The sequence below is a fragment of the Trachurus japonicus genome, chromosome 7 (assembly GCF_045865225.1).
Source record: "Trachurus japonicus isolate A0001 chromosome 7, Traja_1.0".
Lineage (NCBI taxonomy): Eukaryota > Metazoa > Chordata > Actinopteri > Carangiformes > Carangidae > Trachurus > Trachurus japonicus.
This window is the reverse complement of record NC_140913.1, coordinates 7626573-7650732: the sequence shown is the minus strand read 5'-3', so window position 1 is coordinate 7650732 and position 24160 is coordinate 7626573. Positions and strand designations below refer to the sequence as shown.

General features: G+C 43.9%; 1 protein-coding gene across 8 annotated transcripts in view; it reads right to left on the bottom strand.

Moving 5' to 3' along the window:
- The window catches only part of flna (filamin A, alpha (actin binding protein 280)), a 49372-nt gene that overhangs the window by 17426 nt on the left and 7786 nt on the right, over nucleotides 1-24160 (bottom strand). For all 8 annotated transcript variants that reach the window (XM_085781006.1, XM_085781001.1, XM_085781005.1 and 5 more), the window contains exons 3-22: nucleotides 12869-13120; nucleotides 10720-10817; nucleotides 8516-8663; nucleotides 8107-8225; nucleotides 7938-8015; nucleotides 6986-7148; nucleotides 6681-6881; nucleotides 4577-4714; nucleotides 3882-4008; nucleotides 3660-3796; nucleotides 3346-3542; nucleotides 3110-3223; nucleotides 2375-2518; nucleotides 2154-2277; nucleotides 1839-1999; nucleotides 1657-1747; nucleotides 1254-1423; nucleotides 780-897; nucleotides 348-460; nucleotides 97-246 (exon numbers count right to left, since the gene is read on the bottom strand). In XM_085781006.1, coding sequence (XP_085637132.1) covers nucleotides 97-246; nucleotides 348-460; nucleotides 780-897; nucleotides 1254-1423; nucleotides 1657-1747; nucleotides 1839-1999; nucleotides 2154-2277; nucleotides 2375-2518; nucleotides 3110-3223; nucleotides 3346-3542; nucleotides 3660-3796; nucleotides 3882-4008; nucleotides 4577-4714; nucleotides 6681-6881; nucleotides 6986-7148; nucleotides 7938-8015; nucleotides 8107-8225; nucleotides 8516-8663; nucleotides 10720-10817; nucleotides 12869-13120 — 2843 coding nt within the window. The remainder of the gene's footprint in view (nucleotides 1-96; nucleotides 247-347; nucleotides 461-779; nucleotides 898-1253; nucleotides 1424-1656; nucleotides 1748-1838; nucleotides 2000-2153; nucleotides 2278-2374; nucleotides 2519-3109; nucleotides 3224-3345; nucleotides 3543-3659; nucleotides 3797-3881; nucleotides 4009-4576; nucleotides 4715-6680; nucleotides 6882-6985; nucleotides 7149-7937; nucleotides 8016-8106; nucleotides 8226-8515; nucleotides 8664-10719; nucleotides 10818-12868; nucleotides 13121-24160) is intronic.

The window sequence follows — 24160 nt, the reverse complement described above, 5'->3', positions numbered from 1 at the left end:
TAGTCACATCAACCGAATCACTTCAGTGTTTTTTTTTCATATTTTTAATGCACACAATGAATGTAACAGCACCATCCGTGGGTATCTGTGGCTAACCTTGGAGGGGTCTGTGGCTGGGTAAGCTGTGGGTTTGAAGGGGGATCCAGGAATTGGAACTCCATCATAGGTCAGTTCAACTTGGTATGGCCCCGCCTCCCGGGGGATGAACTTCACCTGGCTGGTCTCTGGGCTCAGGCCCGGCTCAACCTGGAACAGGAATTATTAACCAGCATTTTAACATCAACGTTACATAACAACATTAACCATTTGGATATATGATGACATTTTTTCATAGTAATGCAGCATACCTTGCTGGTCACTGGCTTCCCTGCCGGCCCAGTCACCTTAGCGCCGACTTTGCCCTGACCGCCAGCACCCTTTGATTTGACAGTCACGTCCTTGTCTCTTCCGACAGTCATTTCTACAGTGACACACAGAGCAGAGAGAGAGAGCTGTAGATTTCAAAAACACACCAACACTCTAGAGCCAGCTGGAAAAAGACTATTCTAGATATGATAAACAGATTTTAGCAAACAAACTCAGAATTTTTGACTTAATATCTCATAATAATTATTATCTATCATGTTATACTTTTCAGATATTTTATTCTTCCCTTGGCACACATGGGCTTCCGTACAAACAACAGTTCAGCTCGGGTTATGTACTGTATGGTAACACCAAGTGACGCTACATTTGAGGGCTGAAATTCAAAACACACAGAGGTGCATGAGAGTACGTACTGTCTCCCAGGCCAGTGACGTTGATCTTGCTGAGGTCCACTGTGGGTGCCACAGCAACATTGAAGGGGCTCTTGGGAATGTTATCCCCACCGTAGGTCACAGCAACTCCCAGAGGACCCTGGGGTCAGAGAGGAGGGGGGTGGGGGAGGGGGCAGAGAGTGGTCACATAAATAATGAAAATGGTAGATGGGATGATGATGCCTTGAATTACAACGTAATATGAAAACCATTGTAAATAAAAAAGTAACAGCTGATTAAAGCAGGCAAATTACAGTTTTGAAAGACATAAAGATGTGTTTGACTGACGTAAAGGAACTGGAGTCAGGACTCGTTTGCATAGCTCTAGCCGTCTGTCTTCTCACTCTAGCTTCATAACTAACCCACTGGTATCGATCTTCTAATCAAACTTTTGCTAGAAAACAAATCTCAGACTGGATGTTCATCAGAATCAGTCAAGTCTCTCTCCCGTCTTACCTGCTGCACAGGTGTGTATTTCACAGTGTGTGTGTTGTCATGGTTGTTGATGATTTCAAAGTCCTTGACAGCTTCTCCTTTGGTTGGACCACTGAAGTTACAATCCAGGTTGGCCTTTCCTGCCCCTTTCGTGTTCACAGTGAAATGAGTGGGCTTGGTCAATTCAACACCTGAGAGAGAGACAATTAAAAAAATATTTATTTCACATGTCTATTGTTATTTTTATTTTTTATTATAGAGATAGTTTTAAGTGCCTGATGCCAGTGAAGTTGTTCCAGAGTTTCAATGTAAAATATAGAAATACATAGAAAAACAGGGTTTACTCATCCTAACCACTACAGCTCAGCATTTAAATATAGAAATTAATTTTAAAAAGTACTTGAGACTGAACAGATGTGCTTACCACTGCGGCTCAGTCCTGGTCCTTCAGCCTTGACTTTGCTGGCGTCATGAGAGGGATCCACTTTGACCCTGATGGGCGTCATTGGAATAGCCTGCACAACAAGCCACACTGTCAAACACACTGTTCGAACATGCCGAGTCTTCTCTCATTTAATAATTCAACCAGTGCAAAGTCAGTCTCACCTGGTCGGCAAACAGGACCATGATGGTGTAGCTGCCGGCTCCAGGAGGAGTGTATTTGACAGTGAAAGTGTCGTTGTCGTTCCTGATGATGTCAAAGTCAATGTCGGCCTCTGCGGGTCCCACCACTCCAGGGGCGCATTTGATTCCTATGCTGATGTCACCTGAGACCAGGAGACAAACGTCATGAGCCATTGCTCATATGCATACATATATTGATAACTGCAGCTTTAAAAAACACAGCACATCTGTCAAAGTTGCTCATATGGTTTAGAAACCACCACGTATTAAGGATGCAGCTGGTTCATGTGGCTTTACCTTGTCCAGCCTCTGCACAGTCCACGGTGAAGTATGTTGGCTCGAAGGCCTTGAGGCCAGTCTTGGCCACTCCAGGTCCCGACACCTTCACCTTGTTTGGATGACAGCCTGCTCCGATGTTCATCTGTGATCAAAAAACACAACAGCTCATCAGATCCTGACCTATGTGTAAACGCCTGGAAAAGCGAAGCAGTTTGTGAAATGTGTAAGGGTATACTCACTCTGAATGGGCTGTCCGGGATGTTGACTCCTCCCCAGGAGACCATGACAGTGTGTTTTACAGGTTTGCGTGGGGTGTAGGTACAGGTGTATGTGCCGTTGCCATTGTCCTTGACCTGGACTTCCACTGGAGTGCCTTCACCATCCTGTACAGGTGGGGAAAACCAAATAGTTGAACTATGCAAATCCAGTCGCTTTTCCGCTGTTTTACTAACCCTCCTCCTGGCCATGTGCATTTGTTTACAACGAAGACGGCGAAAAATCAATACATGGAGCAGTGGATAACGTTATATAACATATACGATGTTACGACGTGTCTGTCTGTGTAGTCTTAACCATCATGAACAAAAGATTGCTGGTTACGGAGTGAGTTTGTGTTGCGGTGTGCAGAGACGAGAGCTGGGACACCGGGGCGGTGACCGAGTAACTACACTGATGTTGCAAGGTTGGTTTTCAGCTGTGAGACGCCAGGTGGAAGACAGAGAGCCTCCATTCTCACTCATAACAAGTCACAAGGCACGTAATTAACTATCACAACTATCACAATTAGTCCAGAGTTTTTTAATTACGGTAAAAATGTAGCATAGTCACGGGAGAAATCCTGCTTAGTTCCTCTTTAAATATGATATTACTAAAGAAATACTATACATCTACAATATCAAGATGTCCGAGAGGCTGAATCTGGGCTTAGATGATTTCTACACGTGGCACGTTACTAATCACATGTTGAAACACACCTGAGCAGAGATCTTCAGAGGAGCTTTTCCTCCTTGCTTGGCATCAACTGTGAACTCAGTGGGCTTTCCAACAGCCAAACCACTGCTCTGAAGGCCTGGACCAAACGCCTTAACCTGTAATAAAAAACACATTTATGGTGCTTTAGGAATACAGTCAAAATATATTATGTCTGTTTTGATTTTTGTTTCAGTTTTGCTGTGCATGTGTCCCTGGATGTGTGTGTGTGTGTGTGCACCTTGTCAGGGTAGAAGTCTTTGCCTGGTGGGTTGACAATCTCAGCCATGAAAGGAGAATGCTGGATGTCTTCGTTGTTGCAGAGCACGTGCACGGCATACTCTCCAGGCTCTGTGGGCCAGTAGCGCACGTCGCAGGACCCATCGCCCTTGTCGTCACATTCAATCTTGGCCTGAGATGGGCCTTCCACAGAGAAACCTGAACAAACAGAAACACGGTAAGCTCAGAGGAACGAACTGTCAGCACAAAGATAAAATGGTAAAACTTCATCTGACTGTTGACCGTCTCGTCTGTGTTTCTGGCGTCGTCTCTTACCCAGTGTACCGACGTTGTCTCCAACAGCCTCCACCACGAAGTCGGCAGATTTGCCAACAACGCCGCAATCCAGTCCTGGACCCCAAGCCCTCACCTTCTGCGGGCCGGCCTCGGCACCGATCTTCACCTCAATGGGACTAAACAGAGCAGACGGTGATCAGCCTCTGTCATACATTAAAGCTGTTCGGTTGTGGTATGTGTTTAACATGCTGGGGTGTGTACCTGCGGGGAATGTGCTGTCCTCCCCAGGTGATGGTGATGGTGTATGTTCCAGGTGTGGTGGGGTAATACTCAAATTCAAACACACCATCACCAAGATCTTTTCTTTTACACGGCTCCTCAAGACCCTCTGTGAACACAGAGACCACACATGACTAACACAGCTCACAAATGTTTAATTGTTGCTGTTAATTTTTGCTATCTGCTTAATTACTATTTTGCTATAATTAGCTAATTGCTAATTAGCAAACACAAGCACTTGTCTGAGTTAAAACCCTGAGGGAAACGGCTGATTATTCTCTAGTCTTATCTAGCCTCTTTCTCTCAAATGTCTGAGAATTGCTAATTTAAGCTTCAAAGAGTATATCAGACCTCGTCCAATGTGACGGGAATGCTTAAAGGGATAGTTCTACAATTTGGCAAATTGAACATGCAGGTCACAACTTGTCCACGAGAGCGTTTTGGAGTTGTTGGATTGTGTATTTGATGAGTTTGATGAGGAACAGGGGACCTGTACCGTTCACCTCCATTGTGTTTGCTGAGCAGCTCACGTCTCTGCCCCGCAGATCTCAAAACAACATGCACCGATAATTAATCTACCTTTATGACTATAGGGATTACGGCAATAGGCGCATTTGCCAAAATGTTGAACTATCCCTTTAATAAAGTGGCTAAATGGTGTTTGCAGTGTAACTCACTCGGGCCCTTGATGGTGACCTTGAGCTCTCCTGTGCCGGCTCCTTTGGTGTAAACCTTAAAGTCTGCCGTCTCCTTCACCCTCAGGCCCTTTGGCTGCAGACCACGGCCCTTGGCTCTGCAGAGGGTGGGGTTACACGCTGTGGAGAGACACACATGGTGAAGGAGTGAGAGGGGAACATGGACGACACAGCTCTCAGTAGTCTGACTTCGACATTAAGACCATGAGAGAATTCAGCGGTGGTTTTGGTGGGGAGAATAGGAATGAGGTGCGGGGTGAATGATATGAAACCAAAACTATTTCCATCCCAGTGGTGCATCCGTCACAATGAAGGGTTGCTGGAAAGCGTACAGTTCAATTGTCCTTTCCTGCATTCCCTCTACCCTGCACACCCCTCGGTGCCTCTTATCCATCCATCTTATTCCACAGAGTGAAGTCAGCCTTTATCCCTACACAGGAAATGGAGTATCCTTCATATCTCCTAATTGAAAGTGCATAAAATAGGAGCTGCTGAGTCACACTTGGACACCCTGCAGGAAGCAAAGGAAACCCCACAGGAACAGAGACTATTGAGAGGGGCATAGATATTTTCCAGGGAGCGGACTACTTGGCACTCTGAGATAAAGAACACGCTGATGTTTTACCACGTGTGCCGGTCTGGTACACTTGGCAGAATCGCTATAAATAATTTGCCAGATTAAACAGAAATTGCAACCAACCCAAAATGTGTTCTCATTAAGGGTGTATTTGTGATATGTAAAGCATTTTAAATGATTTATTATACATTAATAAAAAAGGCATTACTCCTAACACATCACAGGGCTTTATTATGAAGAGACAATTAATTAATTAGTTTTGATTCACAAACACTTCAGCGTTTCGTTTTCTTTTTCTTTATCTTTTGTTTATTCTAAGGTCCACTTTCCCTTTGTTTTATTTGGAGCTTTTACATTCATAAAATATCTCTGTGGTCACACTGTAGTTTCATATCTGCGCTCTCAGGTTTTTTTCTGGAGCTCTAGTAACAACAGGTCAGTGAGTTATAAAAAAGTCCTGATCTGGCTCATTTTAAGTCTTGTTTTAATTTCTCTGATACTTTGATTCTTAAGTATTAATATACAGTATTAATACAGAACCTGGACCTGCTTTATAAATAAAAAACAGAAATTGGGTAATATGGCACCTCTAGCATTCTGATCACTCTATATTGAGTTTCAGAGATACAGTCCTACCAGTCTATGACCTACTGTATCTGTTATTTGAGCTCTATGAAAACATGAGTCATTGCACCAAAGGCTATATTTTAAACAATGTTGGTCGTGTGATTACAAATACACTTCTTTGTGAATTGTGTCACTGTGTAAACTTAAGACCACTACTAAGCTGGAAGAAATGAGGCATCCATTTTCTGGCAAATACAATGGTGGAAATCTTCCATCTAAATGTGAGCATATGTGGGTGAATTTCTAAGTAAGAGTATTTCCTCATGGATACACTGAAACCTCCTAATAAGGAGACAAAGTACCCACGGATGCTTGAGTCATTTGGAGTTTAGAGGCAGATGACACACACACACACACACACACACACAAAGCTAATCTACACAGGTAAATTAGTCGCAAGTAAAGACACGCAAACACAAAAGCACACAGACAGAGTGAAGGATAACTCACACACGGTTGGACCCACTCATGCATGGAATTACACACACGTACTACGCACACACTCACACATGTGCACACACACACACACAAACAGTGGGTACCCAAGAGAGATCCCAGGAAACAGGAAATGACAGCAGAAGGAAGAGGCCGTTCCAGAGAGAGGACAGATACCACCAGGCCGCTATCAAAGAGAAGAAGGGGAAGGAGGAGGGAGGGAGGGGAAGAGAGAGGGCACGACGTCCAGTACAGTGGCAGGAAGAAACAGGAAAAGCATTAGGCACAACTGAAGAAAAAAAAAAACAGAGGACGCAAATATTCGAAAGAAACAGTCATCTCTTGTATCCTTAGGTCACACATCTTGGACTTCCATTGATATAACATGTAGCGGTAAAATCCTATACAAGTTCTAAACAAGGTTTCTCTCAAATGTATAGCTCTCACCCTCTCCCACTTGGACAGTGAAGGGGCTCTTGCTGATTTGGCCGCCAGCGAATGTGACGTAGACGATGTGCTGGCCCTCCTGGGTGGGCTTGTAGGTGCAGCGGTAGCTACTGTTGCCCTTATCCTCGATGGTGCAAGTCACAGTGTTCTTCTTACCGACAGGATCCATGATCACCACCTCCACCTCTCCAATACCGGCACCTGAGAGAAGCAGGGAAGGCCATGAGGGGCGATTTAAGATAAAAAGATAAAAACACACACACACACACACAGCGAGGAGACCAGACCTGTGCCAGTGTTGTTACCTGCTGTGTAGACGTCAAAGTAGGTGGCCTTGTTGGCGATGTTTCCTGCCGGCTCCAGGCCCGGTCCCTGGGCCGTGGCCTTGCTGGAGTCTCCCTGAGCCATGCCGACCTCCACCTCGAAAGGGCTCTTAGAGATGTGCTGCCCTGCAAACAGCACCGTCACCTACAAAGCAGAAAGGAGAGAGAGTCTTGAACCCTCAGGTCCCATTTATAGGGGATTGTGATGGCCACAGCCGTGGCCACACAGCCATGACACAAGGGTAGTAGCCCTTTGCACCTACACTCACACTATACACTATGTTTCTATATTTATGTTACCATATTTTGTTTATGGGCATTATACATTCAATTAAGACCGCCCCTTTATGTCGTTCTCTCTCCTCATTGGATAAAGGTTGTAGGATACAAGGAAAGTTTTCTCCTCGGCTTACAGCAGAGCAGAGTGACTGACAGACCCGTGTTTCAGACCAAACACTCTATGTAAGTGATTGCTGTCGGAAGATATAACTATTTAAGACTTATATTAACACAAACAGTCCGCTTACTTCTGCTTTAATGGCTCCATTTTCGATAAATATATCGTTTTGTCTCTATTGTTATTTTGTTATTTTAATTAATGGTGGAAATGCTGGGCGAGCTGACCAGCGTTTCCTTACTTTCGGTTTCGCGGACGCTGCCCTGCGGGTCATGGGAATCACCGTTAATGGTCGGAACCACGATGGTATCTGATCGTCTTCAAACATCTGACTTTAATTCTTGATGAATGAAAACATTCTTGGCAAGACATCTGTCTTGCGCCGTTCCAAGAATTTTACCGTGCGTGCAGAGGCTCATGGTAAATGTAGTATGAAAACACTTCGCTTTCCTCCTCGTTGTCCCTTTAACTCCAGCACAGATCCTCATATCACACGTTGATTCAAGTTCAGTCTTGTACTATGAACTCTTGGCTTACCTTGTGCATGCCTGTGACTTTAGGGATGTAGAAGACAGAGTAGGTGCGGTTCTTATCATTGTTGGCTGTCACTTTAGCCTGAGAAGAAAGATTTGAAAAGTTAACAAAAAAGAAAAAAGAAAAAAAAAAGTAGTGTGCCATTGGGACGAACAATCTCATCGTGTCCCACCTCCTCTCTGTGTCCTGCGGGGTCCTCCACATAGACCAGCACCTCGCCCATTCCTGCGCTGATGGTCTCCACGGTGAACACAGCTTTCTTCATCACCACGTTACCTACAGGCTCCACACCTGCAGAGGCCAGAGGTGGGGGGAGTACATTGATTAAAGTTATGTAAGTTCTGTGTGCGTCTCATGAGCTGACAGAGTTAACTTTTCCTGTCAAAACCTGAGGCAGTGTGCAGAAGAATCTACAGTAACCAGATGAGCCAAAACTCCTTCATTTCGCAAGAATCCAGTCTCTTGGATAAACTCTTAGGTTTTGGGTCATTGGCTGTAAACATGCTCTAATCTGATCCAGCTGCTCAGGGTACTGAGCAGCGTATTTCCCTGTTTTAGACTCGCTGCAAGTGTGTGTGTACCTGGTCCATAGGCACGGGCCTTCTTGGGGTTGAGTTTGGGTCGGAGAGGGGCGCCAGGCTTCAGTTTAGCCTTGGGGAACTGGGACAGGTAGGTCATGACCGAGTGTTCGTCCACATTGGGGTCAACGATCTCTTCAGGGGTTATCACCTGGGACACAAAGACAAGAACGTTTTACAAATGAAAGGGCAGATTTGATTGTTTCCTTGTTTACATATTTGCTAATGAAAGAGAAGGTACGGCTCCGTCTGTACACCCTGAAGCGGTGCTTGATTGGTTTCCATGGAGACGAATACCCACAATACAAATCAACTGAGATAGTGCTGTGATTTAGCGATCGTACCAACCACATTACAACCTCTACCTTGGCTCAGAAAGTACCTGTGGTAGACTGACACACAAACCGGCTGGCACGTTCTCACTCAGTCATGCTCGCTGTCTGAGTTTACAACCCACAGAGACAGCAGGGGAAGGGACAGAGACAGTTTCTGAGCAGAAGCAGAGCTCGAGGCGGAAACAGCGGCGACCACAGAGCCAACTGTCAGCACGCTATGTTGTGCCAGCTGCCAACGCCGGGCCAGTGCTGTGCCAACACAACAATGACAGTCGCCATAGGAACACAACCCAAGAACCAGCGTGGTGAAAGTCTCCCTATCTAATGTTAGAAGACTTTCGTTCTTGGTATTGTTGCACTGTGGCAATTTGCATGTCTGGTGATATTGTAGGCCTATACTTCTCTTATTGTCAAAACTAAATACTCACTTTAGCTGCAAACAGATTATTTCCCTCTGTTTGAATAATATTGCTGCACAGTGATGTTACAGTGAGTCAAGGCTTTTGCCTGATTAAAGACACAAACCCGAACAGCCATATATATAGTTTTGTATGTTATCAAGTTAATTACTAAATGTCAATTGATGTTTGAGTAAAAATGAGAAGCCTCTTCTTGTGCGACTGATCTTTGCTTATGATAATTAACATCACAGATTATCATCTCTAGTCTTAATTTTCACTTTTATATCTGTTCACTGCAATGTAGAGCATGGCTTTATTTTAGCAGACATATAATCAATGAATACTGGTTCGGCCCAGATACTAACCCTCAGGACATCCACTAAAAGCTTTTGGGTTTGGTCTAGTGTTGTCACGATACCAACATTTTGGTACCGGTATCGGTACCAACATGTTTTTCGATACTTTTCGATACTTTTCGGTACTTTTCCAAATAAAAAGAGAACACAAAAAATGTCATTATTAGCTTTATTTTAATAGAAAATCTTAGAACTATAACATATGTACCAGTAAATAATCACTAAATCAGTAAACAGTCACTGCTGCTGCAGGATTAAATTTCCATCTATATTATTCTGAACTCTTCCTAAATTAAAACATTAGTGGTCTGTTTAAAAATGAATATCAACTTGTTTTCTTTGCATTATTTGAGGTCTGAAAGCACTGCATCTTTCAAATAAAGTTGTTTTAAAAAAAAGTGTGGAACTAATAAAACATCCGTTTTGGTCTTTTCATTAGTTGACAATAAGAGAAATAGAACCTTGCATACATCAGCAACCTTCTCTGTAAATGAAACCCATCTTGTGACTGGTTTATCCTCAACATCAGTACAAAGTGCTGGCCCGAGTGTAAAACATCAGTGGCTGATCTCTAACAGACAGTCTGACAGTGGTCAACGCTAAAATGTTGTGTATCCGTCCTGCTAAACATGGAGCTAACAGATACTCACAGTGAGTGAGCAGCTTTTGGCACAAAGTTACACAAATTGTTGGAAAATGTGGTTGCTCAGCTTGCCCACAGTGACGGATGAGAAGTGGAGGAGGCAATATTTGGCAAGTTGCTCATTTCCAGTGCATCTGAGAGCGGTGCAGTAACACCAGTTACACAATAAGTCTCGAATCTGACAACATTAGCGGACATTAACTAACATTAATCAACATTATATAACATTAACTAACATTAATTAACATTAAATAACATTAACTAACATTGATCAACATTAAATAATATTAACTAACATGGACCAACATCAGCCATCCACTCTTTCAAGACTAAATGAGGCTGTAGCAGCACAACACAGCATTTTCCTCATTAATTTAACATTCATTTTGGAATAAAAATGTGTAATTTCACATTTCAAATCAAAATGTATTCGTATTCATTTTGCTCCACTTTTGCATATATTTATTTTTACCTGTGGGATGCCCAGCCAGTCGTCAGCTTGCTGCATGGCCTCACGGGCGTTATCCACCGGTTTGGTCTGATCCCACTGGTCCCAGTCAGGACACAGACCTGCAGGGAGGAAAGCAACAAATTGGATTAACTACAGTATAACTCCTTATTTAATGCAATTAGATAAGAGAGAGAATCATGTCCTCATGATTTATAAGATTTATTAGCTGATAAAAGCATTTCAATTAGTATTAGCACTATAACAACATTACAGATACCACTACACAATAAAAAAAACTTTAGTCAAACTATAAAACAGATTGTTGATACTGTATTATTCATAATATCACATTTTTTCTAGTGAATGTGTGCGAGGGAGCACGAGGAACTAAACTCTGCTGTCTGTTTTATTATGGCTGAACAAACATCCAAAGATGGAGCCTTGATGACGTCCACCAGATAAACTTAGTATGTTCAACATGTCTAATCTGTACTCCAAGGTAAATCTGCAGCAGTAATTATCTGTCCCTGCGGCTTGTCAAGATGTCTGCACTTAAAATTACACACTGGATGTTATGAAGCTGTGTCAGCAGTTATTTCTCCACTTGTTTATAATCCAAGCACAGTGGGTTGTTGTTTTTGGACACCTCAGGGACATCTTTTGTTCAAGAAGTCTTAAAGCTTTTGTTGAGTCCTTATCTCTGGCTCAAGGCTGTTGGTGATGAACAGGTATGCCAAACATCCTGAGTATGTAAATAGAAACCTCCCTTTATGCCTCACTTTCCTTCATTTACAACCCCTGCTCCTCCTCTCTCCTCACTTTCCTAATTTAGCAGGAGTCAGCACTCCTGCTCTTCTACTCCACTTCTATCAGGTTTTTCTCTCGCAGTGATGTGAATTACGCACTTATGCTTTCCCCTGACCTGACCTCAGACCTGCAGCTGTCAGTCACTGCTGGACTCAGACAGTTATGACGCTAAAAGACGTGCCAGCGCCTCGGCTGTATTTTGTGTTTAGGGCTAATGGAGCACCGCTGGAATAAGTCCTAAAACGCCAAAATTAGTTAGCATTTTACTGCAGTAAATACAGCAGATGGGATTTATTTAAAGTTTTACATCTCTCAAAAGTGGCCAGCTGCTAAGTGGCTAAATAAAAAAACAGAAATGGTTTATAATCACACTTCAAACTATTACTAACTTTGTGAGAGGAAAGGCTTTTGTTAAAGAGGTAGGAGATGAATCAAATGTCCATGTACCTGCATGCATGCTCTGCTTTTATTGAGTCTGGAGATGCTCTGTAGCATCTCCAGACTCAATAATAACTTTTATGTATATTATTATATACTACGCATACTTTTTATGTCTATGCTTTTGTTCTGCATGACTGTTTAGTGTTTAATAATGTTAGTTGTCTACTGTATGTTGTCCTGGTCTATATTTTACTAACACTTTTATCTAATTTTATTGTTTGCATGCATTATTGTACTTCCTTCCTCTTATATTCTGTTTTAGGATGACATTGTAATATTTGTCCAGGGACTACAGTTTTCATCAAACTTGCCTGATGTGCACCGTCCCTGCTAAATAAACTAAAAAATAAATAAAAAACTACAAGTTTGCTCCAGTGACTTACCCAATACACCATGTAGGCTACTACTACCCTTTGCCGCGCGTCGTCCCGCCTCTTTCTACCCTGTTTCCTGTCTCTTTTGCACTGTCCATCATAATAGAGGGAACCAGGAGGATGCTAACTTCCAGGTTGGCCTATCCCTACAGTACCCACCCAGCGTTTGGTAACATGCTAATGCAGTAGACATACATGCTAAACATCAGCCCTGGCAGCATGTTAGAATTAAAACATTGAAATGTTCAATTAGCTTCACACACTGTTGTGTCTGTGAACCACCTCAAAGAACAGCTGGCATGACTGTTGACATTTAGTCTGGTTTAATTTGTGATTCATTGTAAGTCAACTAACATCTAAGAGGCAAAAGAATTTCAAAACCGTATTTAACTGTATCTAATTTATCACAGAAAAAAGCTGTGTCTTTTGCCAGAGACAATGTTTCAAATGTTTCTTCTTACTACTTGCTGTTAACTCCAGTTGCTGAACATGGGGGATACAGATGTTCCCCATACACACACACACACACATACACACAGCCCCCTCACCTGGAGCACAGCTGTCAACCAGAGCACCCAGGGCCCGGCCGGTCTGCCAGTCTCTGTGGAAGTTGGTGATCGGCAGCTCTGGCAGCTTGTTCTGGATCCATCCCAGCAGCCTCTGCTTGGGTGTCTTCTGCTTGCCATCATCTCCCTCCTCGTCCTCGTCCCACATGGGCATGGAGATGGAGTAGTGCAGAATCAGGGTCCATATCAGACCCAGGATCAGCTTCAGGTTCCCATCGACGATGGCTTTAGAGTCTGGAATACAGAAGAGGAGAGAGCAGGTGAGACACATTAACATATTAAAACGTATTAAAGAGGACAGACACATCTTTTATTCAAAAGTGTTAAAAAAAAAAGAAGTTCAATTTATTTTTGTTTTTATTATATGTATCAAAGGCCAAGGAGAACATTTCTAAAGACAACATTTTTAGATGCAGCCCTCAGTCAGGTCAAAATGACTACACAAAGAATGTAAATAGGAGATAACACTGCAGAGAGGGAGTCAGTCTCTTGTTTGATCTTTAACCTTCTACTTAGAAGTCAGAAGTCAGATTCTGTAATGATCTGTGCTTCACATTTCCCTCAGGAACATCTGTTATCTCCTATCTCATGTATGTATGCCTTTAAGGAGGAGGAGCGTGCATGCCTAGAAATCATGGCCCATGCCCTGGTGTGAAGAGAGATTGCAGTAGTTTCTGTTCACATCCAACATGGTACTTCTGTACAGATTTCAATGACACCGAACATGGATTCAAACATCCGATCTGATGAAGCCTGATGTTGGCGCAGCCTTTGATACTCCTGAGAGTGGAGGAGGGTGGGTTATTGGTTCAGTTGCTATTGGTTTATACTGAATCTCAAAGAAAAGGGCACGTGTTGACGGTGGTGATTTACTCAGCTGCCCAACTCATTAATTAATTTGCTAATACAGTATTTAAAGGTCCCATATTGTATAAAGTAAGATGTCCATGTCTACACTCAGAGTCTCTCTTCTGATTGGCTCATTGACATGTTATTGGAGCTCCAGAGAGAACAGATGTTAAATCTAAACAACGAAATGGGAGATCTTTAAATAAATACAAAAAAGAGCCTTTAATGACTCAATTTTATTGATACATGACATGAAACTGAGTGGAACTTTCTCCATCTGAGACATGATGTAGGTGACAAAACTGTAAAACAGAGACTATCGTGATGAGTGTAGGAATTTCTCGTGATGAATCATGTTGTACTTAAGTTATATAAAGGTTCCCGTGGGAATATCTGAGCAGAAATATGAACAGCTTTATTGCAAAATGCAATACTTGATTAATGATTAATACATTTAAACAGATACAGTATATAAACCTCTTCACTTACACACCAGTCTATATTGCAACAGATGACACAACAAATGTTTGGTTGTTGTAAATTGCATATGAGGCATGTGGCTGTGCTCAGACACAACCACACGCACCACTGCAAGAGGAGCAAGTGATGCAACGTGAAGCGAGCCTGGGCATGATGAAGATCCACGCCACGCGCACACACACACACACACACACACACACACACACACACACACTGTGCCTAATATAAACACTACAGCGTGCACACACATGTTGCACAAGCAGCAGTTGATTAGGAGGGACGATAACTCAGGTCCAGCCTTGAGGAAAGGGTGGAGCAGTGTGTTTGTGTGCATCCCGGCAGATGGTGATTAGGACATAGTTAAGGGAGGAAAATGGGGTTAAGGCTGTGGCTCTTGTGAGCATTTGAAGCTGGAGTCTGATGGCTATCAAGGGTGTACAGTTGTTTTAGGCTCTCCTGCAGTGTGTCTGAGAATTTTAGGGTCATGCGACGTGCGAATCCCACTTCTGACAGCAGCTGTGTCCAGTTGGCAGTTTCCCTGAGACTCTGATAAGACCGCAGGGAGCATGAAAACAGAAAGAACGGGGCTAAAAAGAAACATGGAGAGCTCCGGGCTTTTCTCATTCCAGTGCTACTCACATCATTGTCAACTTAATTTGTTTTGTTATTGTTGTCTAGACTGGAATAATTGCTGGTAACAGCAGCTCAACCTCTACAACAATGAGGTCTTGAGTGATTCTTTTTTTTTTCGCCCCTTCGATATTTTTGCATAAGAGAGCTGGGGCTGCGGTCGGGGGCTGAGGCTACTGAAAAGGATGAATATTTAATGCTTGCAGTAAGAGGGCCTGAAAGCTGTTTGGCCAAGAGTTTGGGGGAGCGAATGGTGTCACAGGTTGGTACTCGTAGCAGGAATGCAGATCAGGTAAAACAGGGGTGTGTCACGTAGCAGCCTGTCATCCGCCCCAGCAGAGGCAGGACCTTACTCGAGGTGCAGAAGAGGCCACGGTGTTCAGATAAAGCTGAACAATCAACCTGCATGTCTTTTTTCATTAGCCTCAGTTCACTTGTCTGCACACAGTCCGTTTCAGGGAATGAAAACTTTAAAACCCCTTGCTGGGACTTCTGTAACTTTGTGATGTCACAACGAAGCTCTCAGCCATGCCTCAGTCTGGCCCCACCACGCCCACCACCAAAACCTGCAGGATTTGCATTCTCTATGTTTCACTGGAATCTAGTATATTTCATACGGTCACTCAGGAGTCGGCCAATCAGAGGAGAGTCCCTCTCACTGGCCTGTTATTACCTGAGCTCCAGAGAGAGGATCGACACTTCATATATAAAGTGTCAAATATGGGACCTTTAAGTGTAGGTCAGTGATGATCAAATCTGCCCAGTGCAGAGCATCATTTCAGATATGTGCAGCAGACAACAGCCTGTCCTCTTCCTCCTCCTCCTCCGGCTCGGTTTTGTTAGGACATAAATTCGCTCTCACACTGTCTGATAATATGTGGTTACGTGTTGTTCTTTGATTCATGCCTCTCACACACAAAGCCACTAAACATGCAAGGAATCTGCCAGCATTCCCGGCAGACCACAGCGCACCCAGCCTGACGGAGCCCATATACGGACACAGACTGCTACAGACTCCCCCTCTGCTGACTCATACCCCCCCCCAACCCAAGCCCCCAGCCTTTGTACTGATGTGTGTGTTTGTGTATTTGTGTGAGACAAGAGAGAGAGCATGCAGAGGCTACCACCGTATGGAGAGAGTGTGTGTGTGTCTGTCTGTTGATGCTTCTTTAGACCCCAAAACTCCCATGACTCATCGGTTTGGCTCGTCGCTGCATTCCCCTACTCCCCCCCCTCAGTGACACTGCTATGACATCATCACAACCCCTGACCCACAGCCTGACCTGGTCCCAGCCTCTCGAGGGGGTAAGGGAGGGCGGAGAAGAAAAAGCACAGAGAAGAGGGGGGGTGGTGGTTCTGCACAATATTCCGGTTGCACTTCAACATCTGGAGCAGATTAGTCCTGAGATCTCGTAGGACGAACCAGCACAGCGGCCCTGGACAGCCCAGAGGCCTCCGTCTTACCCGCCAGAGCATCTTTAGATCCATTCACACACAATACGGGGCATTTTAGAGGAGATAAGGCCCAGTCATACCAGAAAGTGGTCTAGCTACGTCAATGACGTCTTGTTGCTAGGTGAGGCCTATTGGTGAACTGTAGCTGGTGAGCTAACTGCTAACACTCTAGTTAGCCAGGAAAGGGTTGCATTGGTGAGTCACCCTTTTAACATAGGCTACCTATCCATAAAGCATCATTAAAGGGGACACATTATATGACTTTTTGAAGGCTCTTCAACATATATTTAGGTGTTTGTCTTGCCTTCCGGCCCCCAAAATGCGAGAATTGACAAAAAAAATCTGTAATTTGCAGGCTCCCTATATTGAAACACATGTGGTTTTACGAGCTGTTCCCTCAGTTGTCTTCCCGTGATGTAAGTAGTTTTTGAATTTGCATAACCCCACTCCTACCTGGGACCAGTAGAAGGGGCGGGGCGAGCAGTTGCTGATTGGCATTTAAAGGGACAGGCACTGAAACCAGCCGTTCTGAGCAGGGCTGTTTTGAGAGGATGAAAAGAGCTGTGATGTTTGATCCTTGGGGTATTTTGACCAAAGCATGTCACAGACATGTCTTTAAGACACCTGGGAACTATATTAATTTGTGGAGAGGGGGCATAATATGTCTCCTTTAACAAGCTCAGTCACCAAGTTCACACAGTGTTTTCAAGATGTACTTGGGTATGGACCACTCCCCTTTTGAGCAGTGGGTTAGCTTCAGCGCTGCAGCACAACATTTAGGCTGCGACAGTTAACTACTACTGCCATTTAAGCTTACTGTGGGTCATTGTGGTGTTGACACTAACATTAACAGATTGAACATCCTAATTTTGCTGTTTAAACACTTGGGTCTTTCCTGCATGTGCCCTAACCCTACACTGATAAGTCAGTCAGCCTGGCAGATTAGTTACTGCAAATATGTCTGCATCAATGTACTACATGTTGGCCAATAAGTAACAAGAAACTGCAGCAGCATAAATGGAAACATATGTCTGAAGTAATATAGAAACATTAGTTTGTCCACCAGGGATTTTTTTCTTCCAAATGTAAAACATGAAAAAGTACTGTAAGATGTATCAGTTCTATTTGTCTTCTAGTAAAAAGTACAAATTTCAGGTTTGTACATTTTTCATTTCAGTTGATAAATTAAATTACCTTACATTAAAATTGGGATAAATTGTGCTAGTTAGTTGAACAACGTACGGCTCAGAGTGAACAGAAGTTTGTCATATTCAACATACTGAACACATTTACATGGCATTTACCTGGCAGCTCTCTAACAAATTGATTTTCACACAAATCGTCATAGTGTGCTCTGGTCTAGCGGCATAATTGTGCCCACACACACACACAGACCATGTCATGCCTGGAAACTAGGAGAGAAAAAACCCAGTCAGACAGAACACAGTGAGGAAATGTCACACATTCCTCACTCGCCTTATCACTGAAACGCACACTCACACCACAGTTTAATATGGCATGCAGCCTGTACATTGTCAGCCTGACTCGTATGTTCCTATCATACAAAATAGACAAAAGACAAAAACTATAGGACCTGAAACTTTGGGAAAAATGTGATTGTGGAAAAACAGACTCCGACAAACTTCTAAGAAATATTTGCTTTACAACTGTGACATAAATTCAGCTTGTAGCCTCAAACATCCAGAAACTGAAAATCTTTGACCTGGAGCTCTCTCTTCTTTCCCTCCCACCTCTCCCCCCTCCCTCCATGCAACAAGCCACACTGGAGCTACTACACTTCCTCCTCTTCCTTTTTACTCCTTCCAGTCATCCTCCCTCCCTCCACTCTCCCTCTCTTCCCTCCCTCCGCTGGAAAAAAAGTTCCTCCTGGTTTTTAGCCTTAAAAGGGCAGAAGCAAACTGGATCTTGGCAGCCCTCCCATTCCCTGGGCTCCGGTTACAGACAGAGAGGAGGAGGGAGGACAGCAGAAGGGAAGGGAGGCAGAGGGGGTGGAGGGCCCAGAGAGAAAAGAGAGAAAGGCAGGGAAAAAAAGTGCTGTGTGGGACAAATTTTAAGGCTTGCACTGGAAACGGCGCAGGCCAAGGATGGGCTGAGATATGTTCATTTGAGGGAGGAGGAGGAGGAGGAGGAGAAGATAGGCTGAGGGGAGATGAAGTGTAAGTGTGAAGGGGGAAAAGGCAAGGACAGAAAAATGAAAAACATGAGAGGAACAGGGAGCAGCAAGAGGGGACAGGCTAAGACAGAGGCAGAGGAGGTGAGAGCAGGACACAGGCACCGCATGAAATGATGAATGAGGAGGTTTAATAAATACCATGCGGCTTTGATCAAGCCCTCGTTTCCTGGAAACATCTGAGAACTCAACGATCAACCATAAGACCAGAGTCTGGGTTTCCAAGTAATTGATAGTTCTCGGGGCTGGCAAAAATGATTCAGGTCTGGAAAAGTAGATCCCCTCCAGACGCGTTTCTGGCAAAGGTTTATGTGTAGGTAAAAATCTTGTAACACACACGGAACAAATGAACTCCAGTCAGTGCAGCTTTTAATATTTCATTCTTATTATTATAATTATTATAAATAATGTAGGTTATGTACAACTTAAATATCTCACTGAACAAGTGCAGATTTGTATGAGTGAAGTTACAGAATATGTTTGATTTACGTCTGCTTGTTCAGTCTGAACATGAGGCATGGGGTGCCGGGGCATCTTTCCAACACTGATGTAATGCAATAGCCTGAATTCCACTGTGCTGAATGCGAATGCGCACTCCGCTAATCCTCAGTATCCACTTGACCAGTCCCCTTTTTGCCTGTACAGACAGGAAGCCATGCTAATGATAATGAGCTGGCAGGAAGTGATCCATTTTGACCTAACAGGGTGGCTAAACTCGCCGTTATCTCGCTCCACGGCCAACATTCCTCTCCACCCTGCTCCACCATCACCACCTCCGTCGCTCTCACTTCTATCTTGTTGCTAAAAGTTAAAGATCACATGTGATGCCGTACTGCATGAGGTCCCTGACACCAGCAGGCCCTCAGCGAACAAACTATTTAGACTTCCCAGCGGGTCCATAAAGTGCTCAGTCATTATCCGACGACTGACGATGCAGTTACTAGAGCCATGGGAGCTGCCTGAGCGTTACTGCTGTAATTACTCAAGGACATTGAGTTTAAACCTGAATGAACTCATGTTCTGGCTACACAGGGGGAGCAGAAACAACACTGACATGTTATCACCTTTTTTTATTATTCATTTAACTATGTCTCCGGCTCCACCAACTCCTGAGACGGATATCTGACTCTTGAGCTGCTGAACTCTCCATCATGTTCACCAGCTAATCTCTAACTGTGTCTGCCTGCTGTTTACTGAGTACAATGGGTTTTAAGGGTTTTTTGCTCTGAGAACAGAAGCCTGCTGCATGTAAACACCACTGATAGGACAGAAGAGATGAGGGTGAACTAAAGATAAGCTAAGCTCCAGCACTGAGATGTTTGTTTGTTAAAACTGATTACAGCATCTTTAATGTCAGCTTCCATTCTCTTTCTTCTTGGTGGATTTACTACATGTCAATATTGTTATATAAAAGTACTGTGGTTACATATGTAAGGGAATCATTCTTTATAACATGAGTTCATATCACAATCGAAAGTCAAATATTGATTAATCATCCTAAACAAACACATGTACACTTGAAAAATCATGTTGAGATTCAGAGAGAAAGGTCACACACCATCCATCATGTTCTGTCCACATCTATTGAACTAATGAAAGTCAGTGCAGGTAGACTGATCAGTCATCTCCATCCACACAGACTCCTGTCGACACACAGTCTTTCACAATCCCAACACACCAAGACAACATTTACACAAAGTATTCCACGAAGAAGAAGAATTGCTCAGTAGTGTGGTTAATCAGAGCTGAGACAACCACTGCCTTCTCACAGACAAGTTGGATCATAGTTTTAGATCAACACTATGTCACGTTTTAAGGAAGCAACAACACATTCTTCCTCCTATTAATAAGAGGAGTTAATAAGCCATGAAACACACGCTTCAATACACTCAGAGGTTTTGTTGCTACAGGATTACTTGGACTGGCAACTAGCGGCTATTTTCATTATTGATTATTCGGCCAATTATTATTTTCATTATTCAGCCTATAATACAGCAGAAAACTGTTAAAAGTGACTGTTTAATGTCTTGTTTTGTTTCACCAGCTTCTGAATATTCAGTTTATTGTCATAGACAACCTTGAAAAGCTGCAGATTTGAACATGTTAGAGCCTATAACATCAATTATTTACATTTCTTGCTTGACAATGATGACCACTTAATTATTATTGACTGACTGACTCTAGGCAGCTCTTTTAGCCACCGTTAGCTACTGGTAAAACCAGATTAAGTAAGACTGCAGCAGTGTGTCAGTGTACAGCTACAAGCAAGGTGTGTTTTAGTGCTTAGGATTCAATTTTTCAGTTGTTAGATGAAAATAATTCCCCTTCCTCCTTAAAATGACACACTATGATTTATACCAACTTATATGAACAACACAGGAATATGTCCGGCTGAACAGTTTGTACGTTTATCTTGGTACTTTATCAGTGCTATTAGAGCACATTTGATTATTATGTAACAGTAACAGGAGGAGCCTGGTTGTTGCCACACAGGCGTCTGTCTCAACCTGCATGTCTCCGCTCCCAGGCAAAGACAGGGGAGCAGCCAGGTACAAAGTTACACCACAGCTCTGTTTATTTCACATCCTGCCTGTGCCGGGAAGAGTTTGGCACCGCCGGGGCCCATCGTACTGTTACGACAAACTCCACACAGGCTCGGTCAAGTTCACGTAAAGAGTGCTTTAAATTCTGATGTGGACCGGAGCTGAAGATGCTGCAGACGAAGGAGCTGACAAAGCACAAAACGCCTGCACAAAGAACGTCTGTCTCATAAAACTGTCACCAGGTCTTAATCTGCTTAACAGCCACTGTGTTAAAGCTTCAGTGTGCACACAAACATCAGCAGGATGATGCCAAGTGAAATGATTGAGCCTGTTCAAACACGGAATATGCACATGAGCAGTTTCCTCATGCACAACAGAAACATCCTTGCACAACTCAAGATTAAAAGATTTATAGATATACAGATAAATGTACAATTTATACAACAGAAACATATAGACCTGTGAAAATCACATTGAGTTCACCGTTTGACCAACTGCCAGTATGAGCCATAATGAGCCTGTGCTTGTTTAATCAGTGTTAGAGTGAGTGTCTCCCCCTGGTTCACTGCTCTGGCTGCTAGATGGCAGCCTTGTCACCGTTTCCCTGTGCTCCTCCTGACTGAATACATGTGAGTCCTGCTCTGGACTTATCGGCAGTCATGTGTCTGCTGCTGCTGCTGCCAGATCATGTGGGGGTTTGTCAGAAGTGCAGAGTCAGAGATTACCTGTCAGGTTATAACCTCATTAGAGAGGACGATGCTAAAACTAAACTGGGGCCTGTGCTGGGGATGGGAGAATGTAACACAGGGTGGAGCCCACAGAGCCAACAGGATGAGGATGATGAGGATGATGGAACAGCCTTCATCTCAGTGATGAAGATGATGACATGCATCATTACACTGAGACTGGTGCTGGTGGAGCAGGTGAGAGAGTTAGCAGGGTTAGCACTGAGTGGCCTAGTTAGCTTTACTGTAGTCCAGTGTAAGCCTAAAACTTTTAACTAATCAATTAATCAGTTTCTAGGAAAACTTTATTGATATTCAGCTACTTATTTAACAAAAAAGCTTCATATATAATGCATGGGTCAGCAATTTTCTATAATTGTGTTTAATTGTAAATGTGCTGCTTCATAAATGTTGTAAACTTTGGGTTTTTGCACGGTTGATTGCGAAATAAATGACATATTTTTGGACTTTTTACTCTTTCCAAACATTTTATAGTATGAACCACTGTCCTGTTTGACACTGTCTCAGCTCTTTTGGGTGGTGCAAATTACTGGTTTGTGTTGAGTAACTCCTGAGGACAGTGTTACAGTGAGTACTGTTGCGTATCATGGGTACATTTTTAGCAAAGAAGACAAAAGTAAAAGGAGAAATGAAAGAGGTGTGGTATGGACATGCAGATCCAAAATTTGAAGGAACAAACTGAAAAGCCACCCACTGGTAGAATAACTGAAAAAGAAAAGTTTATGAAATGTTTTTTTTTTCCTTTTTTAAATAAAGTTCAAGTGAAAGTGAAGAAGTGAAAGAAAACAAAAAGGACAGAAAGAAAGCCTGAGGTTTAAGACAGAAGGAGAGAGAGAGCGTGTGCATCACGCTGAGCGGCGATGGCAGTTTGGTAACTTGTGGTGAGGGTTGCTGCCTGGGTGTGTCCTTTTTCTGCAATGAAAGGAGGAAGTAAAAAAGAGGAGAGCGGGCTCCTCTCTCATCTTCAGATTAAATGACTCAGAAGGGGCAGCTATGATGAGGGTGAGTCAGCTGGAGGCACAGACAGACGCACAGACATGCAGACAGAGCTGAGTGGGATGGCTCATCAGCACCCTGAACACAAAGCAGTGCATTGTTTAATTAAACAACAATCAGATGGCATGAGGGTGAAGAGAAAATGCAGGGGAAAGGGATCTGTCTTTAGGGGATGAATGGGGGTTCTGTGCCCAGAAGATGAACCGCATGTGTGACTCTAACAGCTCTTGCATTTGCATGAACAGAATCTCCTACCACCAACCACAGCCCTGATAAGCGCTGTCTCCACTTTTAGTGTGAAGCCCCACCTTTCCTCTCTGCTAAGATTAAGTATGGGGTACAACTGTATTCAACCCTGAGCTGAAACAGTGTCACGCCTCACCTGCTGACTGCAGCAGGAAGTAGAAACCAGCATGTGTGTGTGTGTGTGGAAACCATGAGGTGAGCCAGACATTCCCCCAGGGATGACAAGGACTCACTCATGTCTGATTCACACACACACACACACACACACACACAGTCACAAAACCTCTTCCGTTGCTGCCAGCACAGTAATTGTGTTGATAAAGGTTTTGTCCCGGGACAGCACAGGTGTTGTTGTTGTTGCTGCTGCTGCTGTTGTTGTGTGTCTTTAATCCAGGTGCAGGGAGGGTGAAACATCTGCTACAATTAATCATTCTTGTGCAACCTCAGCTATGGGACAATTATGAATCAAGGGCCCTTGAGCCTCTTTGGGAGCCGCTCCTCACTGCATGGGGGGAGTTGTTAGAAAGAACAACAGGAGAGGAATTTATCCTCCTGGTTCTGAATCACAGCAGTCCCACTCACAACTGCGAGATCATCAGTGTTGTGAGCGGCCGCGTGTAGGCAAAGCCCGTTAAACCCAGTTTTATGTCACCGAGCCTGAGCCAAGTTCTGTCTAATGCTGTGGAGACCCAGCCCCAGCCCACTGCACGACATGAGCACAGACAATAGCCCTGTGTGTGCCTGTGTGTGCCTGTGTGTGTCTCTCTCTCTCTCGCTCTGGGTGTGTGTACAGGATCAGCTCTCCTATCCCACTAGGCCCGAATTACATCCCGGCCCACAGAGTTTGCCTCGGACCGGCCCAGCCCCGGCTAAGGCAGCAAAGGGGGGGACGGCAGAAAGCCTGGGGCCCCCTCTGCACACAAGTCAGACCCCCTCCTCCCAAAACAACCCGCCTCAAATCTGGACAGCCAGAGACAAAAGTGCTGCGCCCCTCAACACAGAAAAGACGCCTTGCCTTTCTCCCTGAGTGATCTTCCCAACACCCTGACGCTCCTTCACATGACTGAACTCAAGTGTGGTTCCACCGCTTTAAAGGGTGACAGACTTTTTTTTTTTTCCTGAGACAGCATGCTCAACT